We start from the raw sequence: 19,733 nt of genomic DNA, 5'->3' as shown, positions 1-19,733 counted from the left end.
CACGCAACAGAGTTGAGGTCAGAAGAAAAAAAGAACCCGCCCCAATCTGTGTCCTCATCCATTCTACGGGTCGGGACTTGAGCAAACAAGTCGCTTTTGGCCACCCTGGCAACCCTTTTCACTTGACACACACAGATTGCGACATCCTTTTTAAGCAGGGCTGCACTGAAAAAGGGGACTTCCGACCTCGAGAAGGAAAGCTGTCAGAAAGGGGAAACAAAGGAAAACAGACAAACAAAATACCCAGAGGAACCTTTTGGGTCCAATCCAATTGGAATAGTTTGCATTTCGAAATAGGACCAAAAAATCCCCTGAAGAAAATAAGGCAACTCAGGGGAGGCACATGAGAAATGGACTTTTGGCTCTCTGGCACGTCTGCACGTCACCCATCGAGTGTGAAATTCGACTTCTTGCAGTCTTGTTTTGGTCACGTAACTTTGAGGGAACGCGCGCAGCGACACTCAGGCCAGATTTTGGGCAGCAGAAGCACGAAACACGGCTCTTAACAATCTTTGATGTTGTGGGTTGGATCTGCCTGGAAAATGGCCACAAGAGACATTTGCAAATGTTAAACCTGCTCAATATTTAAAGCAGGGAAAATAAATACAATCAACCCAAACTAAACATTTCTGATTACAGTCAGCAAAAGCCCGATTATTGGGCGTCTCGAAAAGCTCACTTGTTAACATTGAGCAAACTTGCTATCATGACGGAAAAGAAGGGTAGCCAATTTTCTTCTTTGTTTTTTATGGATAGCCCAGTGGCGAGCTGCTGCCTCTCACAGGTCTGTCTTGGTACTACAACAGCTTGTTGGCCATCTAGTACAGCGTTTGAAAAAAAAAGATGTTGAAAATCTATTTGTACAGCTTCAGCGTTCCAGTGAATTCATATTGCTCTTCTCTAGTGCTCTCGTCACTCAAAATATTCGACTGAAAGGGAAAATATATTTGAATGTCACATTTTTACGAGGCTCAGTTTTACTGTTATCGATGTTTATAATCCATCACGCTCTGCGGGTATTTTCCCCGAGTCACCTCCAGCCGGCCAGCTCCCATTCCGAGCATCGCTTTTCTTTTTCAATTACACAGAACGAGCGCGATGAGAAAGTCGGGGTCGTCTTCGATCGGGGGAGGGGCTGCGGGAGTTTGCTTGGACAGATTGGACAAATATTTCTTTTGTGTGGTCGCTTCCACGCCTCCGTGCAGCTCTGACGGCCACAGAGGGAGCGAGGCGGCGGGGTTGGGGGTGGGGATCCGAGCGGCACTATATCACGGTGGCTTCTCCGTCCAAGACGCAGGGGTGTCTCACCAGTTGTCCGTCTGTCCACACTCCAGCACCAAACTTGGCCATCAATTATGTTTATGGAGCCAAGGAGGCTCATAAAATAGCACGTGTAGGCTACATTGCATTTTTTTTCACATTTCTTTTCATAACTCAACGCTGCAAGTGAAAGCTGATGAAAAAAGGAATGAAACCGGCAAACTATGCAACTATTCGTCACTCCAGTGGACATATCGTTTCAATTGGTACAACAGCCAGCGGAGTGATGGCGGTTAGCACGTTTGCCTTACTGTTCCAAGGTTCTGGGTTGGCATCTTCACAATTCTGAGGTTCCTCGCTCTTTGGAGTTTCCCCCCCTTACTTGCGTCAGTATTCCGGCTTCCCCACACGAGTCCCAAAACATCCATGCTAGGTTCACTCAAGTCTCTAAATCAGGGGTGCCAAATTCATTCATCATGATGTGGCGGGCCGTATCTGGCCCCCGGCCGGGCCTTGAGTTTGACACCTGTGTTCTAAATGGTCCATGCTTCTCCATTTCTGAGGGCTTCAAATGACGTTGTCCAGAGGCTACCTTGATCTGGATTTGTTCATGTAAGATCTTGCTAGACAAGAACTAAAGGTAAATAGAAAGTACGAAGCGGCTATGACGTCCTACAGACGTCATCTGTGCCCTCTTGTGGAGAAGCTGGCCGGCTCACTTCGACCTTCTGGTCTCTTCCATCAATGCCAAAGCTGCTCTCTCTACTTTCCTGTTCTTGGCTTCCAGGCAACGTGTCGCAGGAAACGGCCTCGGGCCGCAGAAACCATCATTGTTTGGCTCATTGCAATGTTCTTCAATTCTGGCAGTGAAAATTGACGAGTCGACTTGTCGCCGGCGTCGCTGAAAAACACTGCCTCATTAGCCACAAGCGACTTTGCTTTCTTCGCTGGCCTGGTCTTTGAGATGAGCCAAAGTGTGGCAAAAATAGCTAAAGTGCTTTTAACGGGGATTTTCCAGGCGGCCGGCCGGCAGGCAGGCAGGCCGGCCGGCCGCGTGGGACCCGGCCGGGATGACGCAAGGGGCAAAGGATGTCAGAAAACCATTGCGGAAAGAACAACCAGGACAACTTGGAGGAAGAAATAAGTCAATGTCGCTCGTCGGGTGGTAAAGTGCTTTTTCTTTCTAGCGTACCATATTGTTTCAACTTTTCTTCATTCTTCGGCCGCTCCAAACGAGGTGCAAATTGTACATGTTGCGATTAGCGTTCCAAAAATACGGTCCAGTAGTCTTCCTGTCAAAGTTGTGCATCAGTACAGATGTAAGCCTCAAAAGTAAGACGTCAAAAGGCCAGAAGTGGCTGCTGCTTTTAGTCAACTAATTGGATTTTCGACTCGACAGCTTTTGAATCGCTGCCCGGTACGTAAGAAGAAAACAGCTGTCCGCTGCACTGACCGCTACGCTACGCTACGCTACGCCGCGCACGAAAAGTCTGAATATGATTACATGAGCAATTCCTCGTACAACCTGTCCTGTCCCGTAACTGCTTCGGGTGCCAAAAGTTCTTCGTTCTTTCCCAATAAATCATGGACATTTTCTCATTCGCCCTTTGCACGACATGCCATGAGGCCTGACTGTAATACACTGCGGTTAATCCCTTAAGAACAATTTATTGTTTTGCACTGGCGGTGATTGACTGCGCTAAAAGCCGTGAGTCACCGCTCGGTCCGGAGGAATCCATCCCATTTGTCCGCCAATGTTTCGTTTCACCCGAGAAAGGCTTCCGCCGAGCAATTCCATTTCCCGCTGTGACCATGATGGGGAAAGTGACATCAGGCTTTCTGGCATCGACTGGGGGGGTGGGGGGGGGACGAGGGGCGGCGCCGGCGAAGAACCGGACGCGTCTCGCTTAGCAACGATTACCAGGATACTTGGCCTCCTTGAAATGAGCTACGGGGAGAAGCTGAAACAGGTGCAAGAAGGCTGAAATTCATTCTCTCTGCGCACCCCTCGAGATTCCTGAACGAAGCTTACCGCCAGCGCCATCAGCATTAATCAGTCGTCAGCCATCTTTCTTCTCCCCGACACCGCAAAACGACCTCAGACGCCGCCGCCGAGCCAAATGATTCCGTATTATTGGACGGCACTTTACGGCGGTTATCTGACACCTGAGACCGAGCTTCGCAAACACATCGCAAGACGGATGGTGTTTAAGTGAGAAGACTCTCTTTTGGGTTGTTAAAGTGGTGTATCGAGCTAGCAAGCTCGCTAGCGAGTGTGTGTGTGTGTGTGTGTGGGGGGGGGACTTTTGCTGCCGCCAGAAACAATCAATCCACTTTCAAAGTATTTTAGAGGGCACACCTGATACTGAACAAAGTGACCAAATAAACGTCAGATCTTCTGTTATGACTTCAGCGTATTGAATTTGGGAGGTTTCACAGAATCTGGCGACTTTCACGAAAACTTTACTTTTCATTCCACTTAGCTTCAAAGCAGTCGTGTCGGATAAGTCGTGGCTTCTTCGGCAAACAAACTCACATCAGCAAGGCTTTGGCGTAATTAAATGACTTGTACTGTTTTGAATAATGCGGCGCATAATAAATCACAGGCTAACTATGAAAGCCATGCACACATACCCCATAAGACATCAACAAAGCAGGATGCGGACGGATTGTTGGCCGGCAAGTTCCGAGACGGAGCAACCACGGAGGGGTCGCTCTTTTGTAAGAAAAAGTCTCACTCAGACCACGTTGCAGCTAGAATCAAAGGATTAGTCATCTGGACAAAATAAGCATCGTTTGTTTTGTTTAGCCGTCTCACAACGTTTGTTTTTGATCGACTTTTGCTTGCTATTTATTGCTACTAGGCTCTTTGGTTTAATAAGGCAAAGTACCCATAAATATGCCTTGTAAATTGGACATATTTGCATCTTTTGCATACCTTCACACATGGCACTGAGTTTTCGAGGCGCGGTGGTGACAAGCCACCAGCTTGCGAGATAACAGGAATCCCGAGGCTCCTCCGCGGTGGCGTTCTCCTCCCTTGCATCAAAGAGAAACATGAAACGGTCAATGAAACACGGCGGCAAATGGAAGTTGTCTCGCAAAGTGGATCGACTGATTGTGTCCTTGCTTTTTCTAAAACAACCTCTATACAGATAACATCACACACTGACTGCCTAAGAGCGCATTTGAGTGTTTCAGACAAATAAGTGCCGCGTGACTCCTTGGCTCCGAATAAGCGGTGGATGGTGATGAGTCATCGGACCCAGAGGTCTCTTGGCCTCACCCGACAAGGGGTCCGTGCCAAGCCTTTGAAATGATCCCCAAAACGTCTGGAACGTCGACGGCGCTGCGGTCAGGAACAAGAACCATGTATTAGTGAAAAAGAAAGTGAAGGGTGATAGAAAGACACGACATACCGCATGACTCGGCCGGGGACTGCCGCTCACGTAATGAGGCCTCCGATTTGAACAGAGAGAAGATTTAGTCGGAAAAGCCCCACAATCATACAGGATTTCTGCTAAGTAATCCTCCTGGATTTAGAACAACAATACATGATGTTGCTGAGGATCACACAACCATGTTGCCCTCTCTCTGAACACAGCACGTCAAAACAATGGAGACTGACACAAAAGAACTGTGTAAAGCCCAACGTGTGGCCACAATATGATCCATAAAATCTGCCATAAACTAGCAGCTGGAATTCTATTCCAGCGAGGAACAATAGATTTATTTAATTCACACAATGGGGCCAACAATAACATCCTCCACACATGACAACCATCTCCTGCTTCGCACATGAAACTGCATGAAAATGTGGACTCAAATAAACAAGCCAGACAGTAGTTATACGAAGGCGTGAACCTCGCTGTTAGGCGAACGAAGGCCATGGCGTAGCGCAAGCGACATACCCCAAGTTTCATTCATTATTAAGCATTACAACGGCGTTTAATGTACATGCGGAAAATAGTCAAGTGTAAACAATAGCGAGAAAATATGCGCTTACCTTTTAAAACGTCCCTTGGGGCGACTTGGACGAGGAACCTGCGCCATTTTGAGTCGTTCGCAGTCCTGTCATTAAACCGTTAAAATGGCAGCTTTACATTACTATAGCGATATTGTTACTTTACGATTCCTTTATCATATGAACTTTAGTTTACCCTCTTGTGGTGTCTATTTGAAGAAGTATTCGGTCGAAAGGTTAGCGTGGACAATTTGACGTCACTGGCAAATAAGTTCGTTTTCCTTTACGCCAGAGGGCGGTAGTGAGTAGTGTTGGCTCGTGAGTGAACAGTTCGTTCAAAAGAACGAATCTTTTCAGTGAACGAGAGTGAACAAATCACTTCCTAAAGTGATTCGTTCTTTTTTCAGTTCATGGCTTCAACCAGAAAGTGGAATGCACATCACTAGTACAAATGAGTGTAAACGGCAGCCAGGTTGATATAGCTGACTGGTTAGTGAAACGGGTTCCTGTAAGAACGGGATCCGGTAAGAACCCGGATCGTTCTCAGTTTAGAGAACATGCCTAAATGCGTGTTTGTTGTGTAAGTAACCCTTTATTTATTGATTTCATATCGTTCCCCATTAATCAGTGACTTTTACAATACACAGGCTCACAGGCTCCAAGACTTATCAGGTTTTCACTTCTCCCCCTTGAGTTGCAATGCTGCACGGGTGGCCCTCACATTTGCTTGCATCAAATACTTTATTTAGCATGGTTCCGGGGAGGGGGGGGGGGGGGGGGATAAGGATCACTAAGAAACATCATCCCTTTGATTTGTCATTCAAATGACACGCGTGGTCAAGAGAAAGAGATCACATGGAATCGGTCATGGCGCTTGATGACTTGTAAATACACAGATGTGAGCAGATGGAGATAAAGCGTCAGCGTTTGGAGTGACATCTGCGGTGGGAACTCAAGTCTTCATCTCCTTCCAGATCTTCCATAAGCTTTGATTCTTTTTGCTGACATAACAAACGGCCGAGCGGTGAAGAAATATGAACTGAAAGAGAAAATAGCGCGTGTATAAAGGGTTGATTTGTGGACGTATGGATTTGTGGTGCACTGCTAATGTGGAATGTGAAGGTTGAAAAGACTTTGGGGGGGGGGGGGGGGGCGAGATTAAGGCACCACTGGGGCTCCATTGAGACCCAACCAGATCCAGCTGATGGTACTGCAGTGAAAAAAGCTTGTTCATTTGGGTGAAATGGAATCTTGCACCAAAGTGATGAGCACCAAATCATTTTATTAGCATACTAGCATTCTTTAGTGTCCTCCTCCACGAGATGTTTGAAAACCTCTTTCAGGGAGCATATCATTAAGGGATCATTTGAAGGCAGGCAGGCAGGCAGGCCGGCAAACAAGCTAATACTAACTCAAGTAGCCATAGTAGTTCTCCTCACCAATAGTTGGCGCTACACTGCAGCACAGCTAAAATGAAAATCTTTGTTCATAATTCTTTGTCTTTATTCAAATTGAACGTATCAAAAGTACTTGCAGTGTCTCCACTCTGTATCGCGAATACGGTCAGAATATTCAATTGGATTTCCCGACACTTGAAAATTGTTGACGCCGACGAGTGGCGTAAGCTTGCTCAGACATGCAAGAAATTGTCTCACTTGTGCACTGCCTTGGAAAGAGGTTGTCAAAGCACAAAGTGCACCCATGCAGGGAGTCCCATAGCATGCATGCGAAAGAGCAAACAAAAATATCATATACATAGTATAACAGTCGATAGGAAATATTGGTGGAAAAGAAGAAAGGTATACAATATCATTCATAGGACTTATAAAAATAACTGAATTTGTTCCAAATGTCCGGCGGCTTGCATAATTGTCGGACGGGATCTTTGTCGTCGTCTTCATAGGCCTGAAAATAGGAGAGAAAAGTCCGATTGTATTTGAAGATATTACAATGAATTGTTCAGCACTACAGTCAGACTCCTATTCTGCTGTGTCACGGTCAAGCTGGAAAATGAAGTTTGCGCTTTCGGCGTGTTGCTGTGGCGACGCGGGGCGAAATGAGATGGGGCGGGGGGGCAGTCTGGCTTTCTTGTGATAGCCAAGCAGCAGCCTTCTCTCACATCTCCTTCCAGGCTGGCACACTGCAAACGGCACAGCACCTCGGCTACCACAAGAGAACGACCGCAGACGCAAGCCACAAAGCAGACAGAGCCGGATCGTCAGTGACTGCGCTCTGTCTGCCAGTGAGCGAGCGAGCGCGTAAACGCCGTACCCCCGCGTGACTTCATGGAACTGGGCAACGGCCTCCCTTTAACTCGCCAGGATAATTGAATGAAATGAGTTCGGTGGCTTCCGCACGCTTATTCAAGAAGTGAGGTCATAAGCAGACAGTCAGGCTCCAGATTTCTCAGGAGTGTGCAACAAAGTCTTACCTGAAAAGACGGATCGCTTGCTGGCACCTGAGACAACAAAAAGGAGACCGACCATATGGATACATCCAAAACCACAACGACCCTTCGCTGAACTCTATCTGTTTATTCGGGGCCGGAAAGTGAAATAGAATTTGCATATTTTAAGTCCGATGACCACCATTTCTTTGGGGGGCCGTGATGAATTAATTCAACATGGCTCCCCAGTGCCAGCATTGTTATCATTATGTAAGATAAGCAAGCGCCAGAGTTATGTTTCCACGACAACGGCGGTTGACTTTCTTTTTTTTTTTTTTTGATTGTTGCCAAACCGGAATTCCTTTTCTGTAACGTCAACGCAAAATTCAGATCCATGTTTTTTGTTTGCGCCGCGGTGATGTCATGAGAACGTGTGGAGGAAAGTTCACTTACTTTTGTCCTGCTCGGGCGGCTCCATGATGTCGCTGTCCGTGTCGCTGGGGATGTGCCAAGGCTGCCGCATGGCCTGCAACTGCTGGTAGAATTCATCCTGAAGCAGGGGCAAGAAGAAAAGCAAAAAAAAAAAAATAATCAATGCGTAGGATTGGATACAAAGGCAACCAAAAGTGTCAAAAAGCAAGCAACCAATAATAAAGCCATCAAACGGCCTGACGTCTTGTTTAACAGCACCTACATGAAAGGAATATGGATTTCTTTGTTTTTATGAAATGGATTGGATGGTTTCCGCCACGGAAACTCCACACCAAGCACACGCGTGCTGTGTGTAGTTGACGCCAAGGAGGTCCCCGCCGCCAACAGTACCCGCCGGGCCGGGCACGGGGCCCTTTGGCGCACACGCTCTGACTCTTCCCAAAGCATTGGGTGGGAGAACGCTCCCGTTTATACACACTGGGTGTCCTGCTTGTCATTGTTTTATTGCTACACTATAAATATGGGGGATGATTTCAGGGGAAACTTTGGTTGGACAGACAGACAGACAGACAGGCAGGCAGGCAACTTGAACCTTAAAAACTTGCTTGAATACCAAATAATATGACATTTCAATAACATGAAATATTCATCGTAATCATAAATAAATGGGAGGCCTCTCATTTGATACGAGATGTCGCTCCTACCTCAGCCAGGTAGGCCCTCAGGCTGGCCCCCAGACTGTCGGTGGTGCTGAGCCCGGGCGGCGTGAGCAAGGGTCGGGTGCGCGCCGGCTGCCCGGTGGGCGTGACCGGCCGACTCCTGCACCTCCTGAACGTCGTCGCCTCCTTGTGAGGGTTGAAGCCCGAGCGCAGGTTGTCGGGCGTGGTCCCGGGCGTGTGCGTCCTGCTGCCGGGGTTGCTGTAGGCGCGACCGCCCGGACGCAGGGACGCCGAGCCGGGGCTGACGAGGGGGAGCCCGCCGGCGGCGCACGTCTTGCCCGCCGGCGAGCGAGGCCTGCAGAGGAGGCTGGTGAGCGGCAGCGTGTCGGGGAGGCTCCGGTGGCCCAGCGGACCGCGGAGGAGACTGCCGTGGGGGTTGTTTCGAACCGTCATCTTCCCCACTTCTGCCAGCTTGGCCAAATCCTTCTCCACCTCTGCCAGAAGACCACAGAAGGCGCTATCAGAAGCGTGGCACGGCGACGTGGGCGACCTCAGCGCCACCGATGGCAAACATGAAACGGCTCCCGCCGTGGAACGTGTTAGCGGCTAATAAAGACTTCAAAGGGCCCAATTAGCTCATTCAGACGCCCGACGGGAGCCCCACGTCAGACATGTGCAAATGAAAACCACGTGAGAAGATCTGCGAATGAAAAATGAGGCTTCTTGTGAGCGGGTGCAAAGTCTTGGCTATTGTGTTAGCAATATGCTTCAAATAAGCCTGGTATGTAGGTAGGTATGTATGTATGTGAGAGGACAAACAATAAGCCCTTTATAATCATGTCAAGGCGTGTGGTTGTGTTAAAGGGGGCTGAGAGGGGGGGCATGGCCTCCGGATTCCCTTGCAGGCTTTCACGGTGATGATAAATACAATACGGCAGCCGAAATAAAAAAATTCTGTTCTGGTCATTTCTGCTGCTAACCAAATTGAACAACTCACCAGCGAGTTGCTTGCCCATGTTCTCCAGCTCCTTGGAGAAGAGGGGGTCCCCCAGCAGCAGGCCACCGGTCCTCCCAGCTTTCAGATCAGACTCCCAGACAGGCTGACGCTGTAAGAGACAGAGAGGGAGGGGGCAAAAAAGAGTGAAAGTGACTTGTTAAAAGGAAAAAAAAAAACAGCCAGCAAGGCTTCAATTAAGCTCCTTTCATATCACGTTCAGTCATTACTGGAAATATCAGAGCCGAATCTGCTGAGGGTGAGAAAAATGGGAGGCTGTATTAAAAAAAAAAAAAAAAAAAAAAAAAACCACAGGAGATGAAAGTGCGTGTGGAAGATTGCAGGGAATCACAACTCCATCTTTGGCTTTCGCTAGACGTTCGAAAATCAACAGCGATCGCACGCTAAACCGGGAATCATATGAAACACATGTCGGCTGAAACCGCCATCATCGTGGTGCACGACGGGTTTTTTTGAACCGCTACGCTGGCACAAGTCTGGCTGCCAGTCAATCTCAGGATCAATAAGCTCCATGAGTGATGAGCCCCACGCCAGCTTACGTGTTTGAAACGGATGATGCGGAGTCGAGTTGCGGCTTTGTGGGCTTTAAAATGAAATAACGTAGATGATAAAAATAAGAATAAGACGGAGGGCCGCGCGGTGCATGGCCAGATCGCCGTGGAAACGGAACATAGAGCGTCACAACAGCGTCTGCCTTCTATCAGCCGCAAGGCCCTCGCATCACGCTCATTTTCCTGCTCGCGTTGAACAAATGAGCAGTTTCCCCCTGGCAGGCAGGCCGGCAGGCAGGCAGGCAGGCTTGCTTGCTTGACGGCCCCGTCACTCAGGCAACGGGTTTTCATCCCGGCCGACAAACTGGAGGCGGCGGGATCTTTGGGGATATTTTCTTGTATTTGCAGGCCATTTATCGCCTTTAAGCAAGCGGCGAGCGGCCGGCCGGCCGGCCAATCGCAACGGCCATGAACAGCTTTTACAACCTAAATGGAGCACATGTGCAGTACATGTCATCATTTGAAAGAAATGTCGGAAAAATAAAGTGGAAAAAAGTAGTGACAAGCACGTTTTTTGACACTTTTTCAAATGATGGAATCGTAAAGATTAAATGTGGAATTGAATGAAAATGTACACTAGATGTCAAAAAGTAAATGACTTCTGAAATGGATTTTCTCATTTTTAGATCTTTTTAGTTTGATGATCTTTCCCATGCTATAACTACAAAACGGAGTTGCCGCGCCTTTTCCAAAACGTCTCTTGGGCCGTCTCACATGCCGTCAATAACGCCCCCCCCCCCCCCCCCCCCCCCCCACTGCCACCGCCGCCGCCAAGACGCCCTTTTGCATCGTTAACCCCCTCCAAAAGCATTCCTCTCACTCTCGCTCTTTTGTTTTCATAATTGCCCCCATCCAAGTGTTATACGTTTTGGAAAATCCAAAATCCCCCGTAAGCAGCCGAGACATGAGCGGGTGTGCGCGGCAGATGCAGAGCGGCTCCACGCTAACCGGGAGCAGACCCAATCAAAGCGGCCGGCGACGGGTCGGCCGACATCACGAGGCGGCGGCATGCTGCTGCTGCTGCTGCTGCAAATAAAAGAAACCTTTCTAATGGTGCGTTACGTGTACATGTCGACCTGGAGGGTAGCGCCACAGCACTATCTATCTATCTAGCGAGCGAGCGAGCGAGCACCTTCTTTGGCGCGACGGCCTCTAAATTGTAGCACGTGCCAAGCACAAGTTTGGAATGTGATGGAATTGCTTTGTGCGGCAAGGTGTCAATGAGATGCTGATCCCAAGATATGTGAACCACGACACATTCCACATTGTGAACAAACAAGATGGCCGTCCTCCAATTAGCATCACTCACAGAGCTGGACACTTGAGACGGCGCTTGGCGTTCCTGCAAGCGCCCCGCCGCCGCCGCCGAAGCCAACGCGTCCACCCTGGGCAACGCGGCTGCGAGAAAGACGAGACGGCACGTCAGCAGACGCGGATGACGGACGCGACGGACGTGCTTGTCAGGCACTCACGTGAGATGTCAGGCACGGCTTGTTCGGATGGCAGCTTTTCCTGGGACCTGCTGGTGGTCAGACTGTCGCCCTGCAACCTGGACCACGATGAGCAAGGAGGAAACCATGAGGGTCAACAATCATTTCAAAACTTTAAACTGAGATGGAATCAGTCTGTTGACATGACAGCTCCCATTGTTTTGGCTAGCTGGCGATTGTCCTGAGTCAGCCTTAAGTTAGGCCAGGTATGAAAAATGCTCCTCCCCGTAACCGTTTGAGGCGTGACTGCATAATCACATATGTATTTTGTTGATTCAGTATAAATCCCAAAAGAAATACACAGATGTCTAAGCAAAGGTGCAATGGGCATAAAGTCCGCACTCCAAACCATGCCGTTACATAAACCGCTAGCGTGCGACGGTGCGATAACGTTCCTCCCGGTGCGGGACTTGCCAAAACTTCCCCATCTGATAAGACGCGAGCACGCCGCACAGCCCAAACAAGGCACGGCGCGCGGGCGCATGACGACACGGCGTCGTCGTAGCGACAGATAGCGCTTATCGCCGAGCGCCATTGATGCGTCCAGACGTGGTACCCGCAGCCAGATTGCATACACGGTGGAGTTTGACGCTCGTCTTGTCCTATGCCGATGAATGGCCGCTCGCTAACGTCGACGCTGTGCGAAGCGCTACACTCCCTAGCGGAGGACCACAAAGGCCTACCTGGCGCATCGAGAGCAGATGTTGAGCGTTACTTTGGCCTGAGGTTCGGAATAGTAGGAGCTGCGTCCTTGACTGAACTTACAGCCGGACGGAGCCAACCCGCACACGCCTTCCATGCGCAAGTCGTCCAGGTCCTCTGCGAGGGGGGACAAAATACATGACAGGCAACGTCAACCACTACACTAGCAAATATGTGAACTACCACATGAACGACTTGACTGTCACTGGCTTCAATGAAGGTGGACAACACCTCGGATCTATTGCCAGACAGTCCCGTGACGAATGTGAAAAAGGGCGTGAAGCCATCCCACGCCAGCTACACCGACACACAAGCTCGCTCGCTCGCTCACGCACGCACGCACGCACACACACACACATACACTTTGATGTGAGTGGTGGCGGAGACACATTTGTTTGGCTTTGTAATAAAAAGCAGCATGCCAGAATTGCCTTTCTTAATGATGTCTTTCCAATGGTGGACCCCCACCACAACCACACACACACACACACACACACACTTTGTGATGGGAATCAGATGTCGCAGCACACACATCACAGCCCTGTGGATTGAGGAAAGTTTTATAGAATTTGGTGTAAACCTTTTTACTGCCTCTAACCACACTTTTTGATTATTGATTTTTAGTTTTGGTAGAAGCAGGGATTAGGGTGCCGCCGCAGAACTTGACGTCATCACGCCAGGGTCAAGTGACAGCGGCCACCATCAATGTTTGAACTCTCTACAGACCACTAAGCGCAGTAAGAGCCAGTTGCCAAACAATGCTGCCCTCTCGCGGTTTAAAGCAGCCATGCACTTTCAAGGTGCACACCTAAGGTGCGCTGCGGCTATGAAATGGAATGGGAAAAGTATATACACATTAAAAAATATATCAATACATATATTTTATCACTGAGTCAAAATGTGCATTAATCCACAGTATCAAGTACGTCAAAAACACACACAAATACTACACTAAATTTTTTGAAATATAAAAAAAGTCTAAAATAAAAAATATTAAAATTGAAACTAAGTAATTAAAAAGTAAATCTCTATTTCTATCGGAACCCTCCGGTCACCTGTAACTTTCCCCATTTAACGGTGATGACGCGCATCTACCACTAGAGGGCACCAACGTCACTAAATTCAGTTCCTCACATGCCTCCCGCACTGGGACGGCGGCCATAAAAAAGGATCCACAAACACAAAAAAAAGAGAAAGTGACTCAGGCAGCACTCAGCAGCCCAGGAGAGCTGATCAATCAGCCCTTTGGGAATCAATAAGTCCAAGCCCGCCAGTCCGGCGGCCATCAGTCATCCGTGGCACACATTCTGTCTTCCACAAATCCGCCAGAGGCCTTCCACTCCCGTAAAGTGAACTTACCCAGAAGCTCCATGGCGTCGTCGTCGTCGTCATCGCGGTCATCCATCTCGTCTTCTCCGAGGCACGCCGTGAGACCGTGGAGCGGGTCCAAGGATTCCTGCGCCAACTTGGCGGCCAGCAGATTCCGGTGATGCTGCTGTAACGCCTTCAGCCCTTTACTGCCTTTGGCCTCCATCTTGAGACTGGAAGGGTGGGCGGGGCAACCAAAGACATTGATGAGTGTGACCATCACCACAGAACAAGACTGCACGTGTATAAAACACTTTCTAGACACAACTTCCCCACTCAAGCTGCGAACAAAGTGATTTTGCCGCCAGCATTCGGCAGCCTAAAGAAATGAGCTGTGCGCGTGCCGTGCGTGCGTGCGCGCGTGATGAATGCTTTTGTGTTCCTCTCATTAGTCACACCACGCTACAAATCACATCACACCGACGCCGCTTAAAGATGCAGCAGGTTGAAGAAAAGCAGCCTTGAGAGAGGTCGAGGAAAGACGCAGTTTAGGGCGGCAAATGTTTTGATAACAAGCTCGGCGTGTGCACGATAGCCTCCAGCGACGCGCCATTACTTTTCATTCCAAACGAGCTTGGCGCCGGATAGCCTTTGAAATGGGATTATCACACTAGTTCAGGCGGAGGAGAGGCGATGGAGGGGGGGGGGGCACTCATCTTGCTGAGAATGTCCGCTGGAGAGATTTGAACATTTGTTCTTAAACGCAAAGTACACTCAGCCAATACTTGAAAAGCAGCGTCTGGGATTTGTTTCATTTCCTCCCGTGGACGCTGAAGACCAACCTGACAACGGAAAGTCTGTCGCCGCTCCAGCCAACATGGTTTTGGACCCGCGGTGCAGGAGGCCGCAGCATCTCGGCCGCTAGCGGGTCTGCGTCCTCCTCGGGTCGACCCGTCCACTCGCCCACCACGCGGGGGCGCAGCACCGAGTTGAAGCCTCCCAGGTTCTATGTGAAAAAGACAAATTAGAATGAAAAGAGAAAAAAAAAAAAGGCATTTTGTGATTTCATGCCTCATTGCGCTGCTCTCTTTTTTCCTGCTTTTCTAAATAGACTCATATTTGGTGTTTCTGATGACTTTTTTGCTATTATATAAAATACTGCCTCTTGGTGGCCAAAGCTGTAACAGCACAAGGAGCAGCACAAGGAAGTGAACCGCAGCATAAAATGGTGACGTACAAACTGACTATTGTTTCAGAACGACGAGTCAGGATTACCTGATCGATGTCATCGGAGGTGCCGATGCCTGTGAAAAAAACAACCCAAAAGAATCCCATAAAGGGAAAGAAGACAACAAGACTCCACGTGGTCTTGTCAGACGGTCCGCTTGATCCTGAATGGGATTTACCCCCAGGGATCTCACGGCAACACTGTCAAAAGGTCGCCTGGTGCTTTTACAAGCGTTACATGACGAATGAGAAGGGGTGAGCGGGCGGGCGGGCGGGCGGGCGGGCGGTCTCACTGCGAGAAAGGCTCTCCAGGGCCCGGCCCAGCTTCTTGCTCTCCAGCAGGATGTGGTTGAGCTCGTCCAAGTCGCGGCTGTCCCGCCAGTCCCACGATGGACATTGAGGCACTGACAAAAACACCACAAACTGACAATCGGAATAGACACAAAAAATGGACAGTTATACACGGAACGGTTGGATGCGTGTATGCGTGCGTGCGTGCGTGCGTGCGTGTCCATTTACATGCACCAAAGTACGGCGGCCCGGCCCGGCCCGGCCCGGCAGGAATGAATGTCCTTAACCAAAGTCCAAGCGTTGTTGCGCTCGTCTTCACGGTTGTGTCGCTTGCGTGCTAATGTTCAATCCGCCTTCCATTTTTCATGAGCCGCGCGCACCCCAACCAACACCTACGAAATGTATTTTTAATGCCATCCGACTCCCAAGCCGAGCCGCAACGGGCATACGTCACGTCTCTTCAAGCATCCCGAATTTCGGTCTCTTTTCACTTGCTAGCCTCATTTCTCAGCCACGCGCTGACCGCACCCTGAAATAGACTGGCGGCACCAAGTTGAATTATTAAAATGGTCGACATGCTCCACATTTGACCCAGCCTTGACGTCTCCAGGGTTTTCGGCGCACTGCAGCGGGCGCGCCATTAGGTACGCCCGCATCGGCCGGCCAACCAGATTCAACACAAAAGCCGCATTGATTATTAGTTCCAAATTGTAACAATTTGTCTTTTCACATTATTTGCATGCAAACCCACCCACACACGCGCGCAATCAACTAAATACTGTTTTGATAAGTCAAAATAAAATGCGAAAGAATAAATTGGATTTAAAAATGAATTGTCATTTATAGAAAAACAAGTACATTCAATACATCATGATTAGCCTTGAAAAGAACACAATATAAAAGAAATAGATTGCAGTTATGTTGCGGCTGCAGTCAAGCACATTGATAAAGAATGTGCGCACGCCTGCGTGCGTGAGGCAACATTGTCACTGTGACAAATTTCAATTCAAGACAATCACATCAAATTAAAAAGAGCGATTCAACTCGGTGGGGCGTGCGACGGGGAAACAAGCCGGAAAATGAAAGCGGCCGTGCTAGATCATCAACGGATGGATGGACGGACGGACGGACGGACGGGTGGATGGATGGCGCCGACTTACGCGGCGTGGACTCCGGCGAGGGAGGCGACAAGCTGGACACGGCCAGGTCACTTTTGGATTTCTTGGGTTTCCTGGACTGAATTTGCCACGGCTTGTCATTGTGGCGCAGCTCTCTTGGAGTCTTTTTGCTTTCTTTGGAACACACAGCAAAGCAAATTCCAAAGTGTTACTGCACAATTGTTTCCATTGCATTCGATTTCAGACGCCGCATGTGCGTCACACCCACCCGGGGAGCTCTGGGCCCACAGCGCCGCCGATCCGGACAAGGCCCGGTGCATTTTTCCCGGGCTGTCCTGTTTGCTCTGGAGGTGGTCGATGAGGAAAGGGATGGGACGATCGGGGGTCTCGCTTATCAGTTTCGTCATCAACTCCTGAAGGGGTGCAGCGGAGTTAATCGGCGATGGCCGCTAAAAGACTTCGTATGCTAATTAACGGTAATGCTAAATGTGGAAGGGCCGGGTTCACGTGGGGAAAATGAACTCTGCTTGACCAAGTCAACCTCTCCAGACTGCAGTTCCTTCTCAACATTGTGGAAGGAAGGAATGTCCCCGCCAAATCTGCATTCACCTCACGTCTGTACTGTATTTAAAAAAGGCAAGCAGCGGCGCGCGAGCGTATATCGATCGGCCGACCCATCTGGCGTTCCGACCGAGCTAATGTGCACTAATGCAGCGGCCGCTATGACATCATCGCAGTCAACAATAAGCAGGTCCCTCCCTCCGTACGCGGACGGTGATGACGGATGATGGAGTCGCTGTACCCGGGAAGCTCCCACGCAATTGGTGTGGCAACAAGCCCCGTTGAGATTCTCGTCGATATCTCCCGGAATAGTATCGTGGTTCGCAGTCCTAGCGGGCTCAAGACTGTTCCGATTCCAACCATCAAAAATTGATGAATCAATTTATGGCTCCATCCCCGGAGTGAGCCAAACGTCCAATTCATCCACACGCTTGTCACGACCGCTGGGTCGAGCGCAATGAAACGTAGACGTACTGTCATCATGGATCGTCCTTGTGTGAAACAACGTCTCTCGCTCTCGCTCTCTCTCTGGGCTATGATAACAAGTGTCAGATGCTTGGAGAGAGGCGCTACGTATTTACCCGCTTGCGGCCACAATTGATGTTGGTTGGGCTGCTGTCAAGTGATAGATGCTGCTTGTCGTTTGGGGTGGGCACAAAACAAAAAACACAAAGAAAGATGCAACCGGTCATCCGGGTGAATGAGTGCGTAAAAACCACACCACAGGAGCGCAGTCGAGCCTCTCTGAGGTGCGTAGTGGTTCCCCGAGAGGATTTTTGCATAGCTGCTAAGGGATCGATCGACCTATCTCGCTGTCCGCCAATTACAACAAGTACCATGACTGTCATTGGCTAGAGAATGTCGGTCAAGCTTTGCGCCTGAGTCGGTGACCGTATGATGCCACATGGGTGCTCAGGCATTAGCATGCAGCCTCCGTTCTCCTCCGGGCTGCCGTCCTTCCACAAATCATATCCCCGCCGCCGCCGCCGCCGCCGACGACCTCTCTGGAAAGCGTCCTCATACTGGACTTGCTCTCGCTCTCTCCATACTATCGTCTAAACTCTGGTGATGCACTTGGCCTCAGGCTGTATGTAATTACTCTTTAAAGCTACGCCTCCAACCAAAATACAAACAAAGTGATCAAACTCTTGCCCAGAGGGAAAACTTCGCCTCCAGCATGGTGATGCACAGAAACACACACACTACAGAAACAAGCTTATCTCTTGGGCGCTGAGAAGGATGAAAGATGTGCGGTCACCGTAAAGTTGAGCTGGAGTGAACAAAGAGTGCTTACTTGTCTGGTTTCGAGGCAAATAGAAGAAGAAGAAGAAGAATCGTGACAATTAGCAGTCAATACGTTTGACTCGAGCTAAATTGAGAAAAGTGCGCTCTGCTGTTATTGATGTGGAAACGGGCCTGCTCCACCGTACGGACACAGTGTATGATGAACTCCACCCACCAAGAAGTGACCGAGATATTAGGTTCAATGCACGTAAAAGGAAAGGAAAGTAGGCTGATGTGGACATTTCGAACAATCTGTCTGGAAAGAAATAATAAGAGCCAGAACCACTACATTTCACAATTTAACAAGATGGGAATATTCAGATAAAATTCATTCTTTTCCATTTGTCTGTGTGTGTATGTGAATATCATGTGTGTGGTGCTGAAACGGCACACCTCTCTCACATCTGCTTCGCGTGCATACGCTTCCTGTGTATATGTGTGCAGTGTCGTGCTGCTACTAGCCGAATGCGCCAAAGTGTCACGTCAGCACTTTGTGATTACGTTAGCATACACACACACACACACACACACACCTGCAAGTGCATGTGCGTGTGACCGTGATGGAGCTGTTTGTCCCGTCTTGCAGTGAAGCAATAAAAAGCCCAGCGTGGTCACTCAGGTTCAACGAAACAAAATAACGCAAGTGTGTGTGGGTGCAAATTTGGCCCGTGAGCAATCATCTATCTGGATCCCCATTCTACTCACAGCGGAGGTGTACTAACAAGAATATTGAAAACAATACAGTAGTATGGAATTCAAACTAGCAGTGCCACAAATTGGACGCGTGATGCAAGCTGTGAGTGTGCCCGTGAGCAAGGCGTTCATCCCCCACAGTTTCTTGACGTCTGTATGAGAACAAGAAGTTTAAGAGGACTTACCTCAAATAAGGCTCCGATTTTGTTGCGCTCCAGATAGGACTGAATCCTGGACTGTTGCGGAGACGCCATGGAGAAAGTGCAGAGGGGGAGGGAAGGGCGGTAGGGAGGCTGCTCAGGGGGGGTCTCCTGTCCCTCTCCAGAGAGCTTTCAGCGGGATGAGTTCATCCACTGAGCAGTCATTCGTCCTTCAGGCGTGCGAGACGAGACGGAGCGCTGGCTGCCGGCCGGCCGCCCGCTTCAAGCAGCCCGCCTCACGCTGGCGCTCGCTCGCTCGGCCACGGATCATCTCCGGCTGCGGGCACCGGCTGGCTGGCTCCCTCTCCGGTGGGTGGCAACCAAGCTACCAGCAGCAAGCGGCGGAGATTTCCAAGTCTTCCCGCCCCCCACTCTGGATGGATGCACGCGTGGACTGCCCCCCCCCCCCACCCAAACTCTCTCTCTCTCTCTCTCTCTCTCTCCACGCATGCGCACAGCTCCTGAATAAGACATCCCACTTAATTTGCTGATTAATAATCAGAAATTGAACTCACCTCACACAGGATGTAGGCGACATGTCCAACTAGGCATCAATCAATACAACATATTGATCATGAGTGAGGCAGCTAAC

The 19,733-nt window shown here is 49.6% G+C and overlaps 2 protein-coding genes across 9 annotated transcripts in view; both read right to left on the bottom strand.

Annotated features, from left to right (window-relative positions):
- Nucleotides 1-5,493, bottom strand: part of sulf1 (sulfatase 1) — a 45,600-nt gene extending 40,107 nt beyond the window's left edge. For 2 of the 5 annotated variants that reach the window (XM_088362938.1, XM_088362942.1), the window contains exons 1-5: nt 5,421-5,493; nt 5,267-5,331; nt 4,680-4,793; nt 4,547-4,609; nt 4,199-4,299 (exon numbers count right to left, since the gene is read on the bottom strand). The gene's annotated coding sequence lies outside the window, so the exon portion shown is untranslated. The remainder of the gene's footprint in view (nt 1-4,198; nt 4,300-4,546; nt 4,610-4,679; nt 4,794-5,266; nt 5,332-5,420) is intronic. The other 3 variants (XM_088362939.1, XM_088362940.1, XM_088362941.1) reach the window with 3 other exon arrangements.
- A 993-nt stretch (nt 5,494-6,486) lies between these two features.
- On the bottom strand, nt 6,487-19,539 carry c20h8orf34 (chromosome 20 C8orf34 homolog). Of its 4 annotated transcripts, none has more exons than XM_088363436.1 (15): nt 19,127-19,537; nt 16,672-16,816; nt 16,446-16,577; nt 15,288-15,398; nt 15,043-15,071; nt 14,610-14,773; nt 13,819-14,000; nt 12,441-12,576; nt 11,740-11,816; nt 11,577-11,665; nt 9,699-9,807; nt 8,747-9,195; nt 8,064-8,160; nt 7,656-7,682; nt 6,487-7,129 (listed from the first exon to the last, which is right to left on the bottom strand). In XM_088363436.1, the coding sequence occupies exons 1-15, from the start codon at nt 19,193-19,195 to the stop codon at nt 7,122-7,124; spliced, it is 1,824 nt and encodes a 607-aa protein (XP_088219562.1). In that variant the 5' UTR covers nt 19,196-19,537; the 3' UTR covers nt 6,487-7,121. The 4 variants fall into 4 exon arrangements, with proteins under 4 accessions (XP_088219562.1, XP_088219563.1, XP_088219564.1 ...); XM_088363440.1 differs by lacking the exon at nt 6,487-7,129 and adding an exon at nt 7,161-7,582 and having other exon boundaries at nt 19,127-19,539; XM_088363437.1 differs by lacking the exon at nt 7,656-7,682 and having other exon boundaries at nt 19,127-19,538.
- Nucleotides 19,540-19,733: the final 194 nt, after the last annotated feature.

Source organism: Syngnathus floridae, chromosome 20, assembly GCF_059516105.1.
Source record: "Syngnathus floridae isolate MCC-2025c chromosome 20, RoL_Sflo_1.0, whole genome shotgun sequence".
Classification (NCBI taxonomy): domain Eukaryota; kingdom Metazoa; phylum Chordata; class Actinopteri; order Syngnathiformes; family Syngnathidae; genus Syngnathus; species Syngnathus floridae.
The sequence above is the reverse complement of the archived record's forward strand: the minus strand, read 5'-3'. Positions and strand labels throughout refer to the sequence as shown.

Bases quoted from the DNA above. Each gene is read 5' to 3' on its own strand.
- c20h8orf34 (XM_088363440.1), bottom strand. From the start codon at position 19,195: ATGGCGTCTCCGCAACAGTCCAGGATTCAGTCCTATCTGGAGCGCAAC. The intron at 15,399-16,445 runs GTAAGTCGGCGC...TGTTTTTGTCAG, and splicing joins CTCGCCGGAGTCCACGCCGC to TGCCTCAATGTCCATCGTGG. The intron at 12,577-13,818 runs GTAAGTTCACTT...CCCCCCTCGCAG, and splicing joins CGACGCCATGGAGCTTCTGG to AGGACCTGGACGACTTGCGC.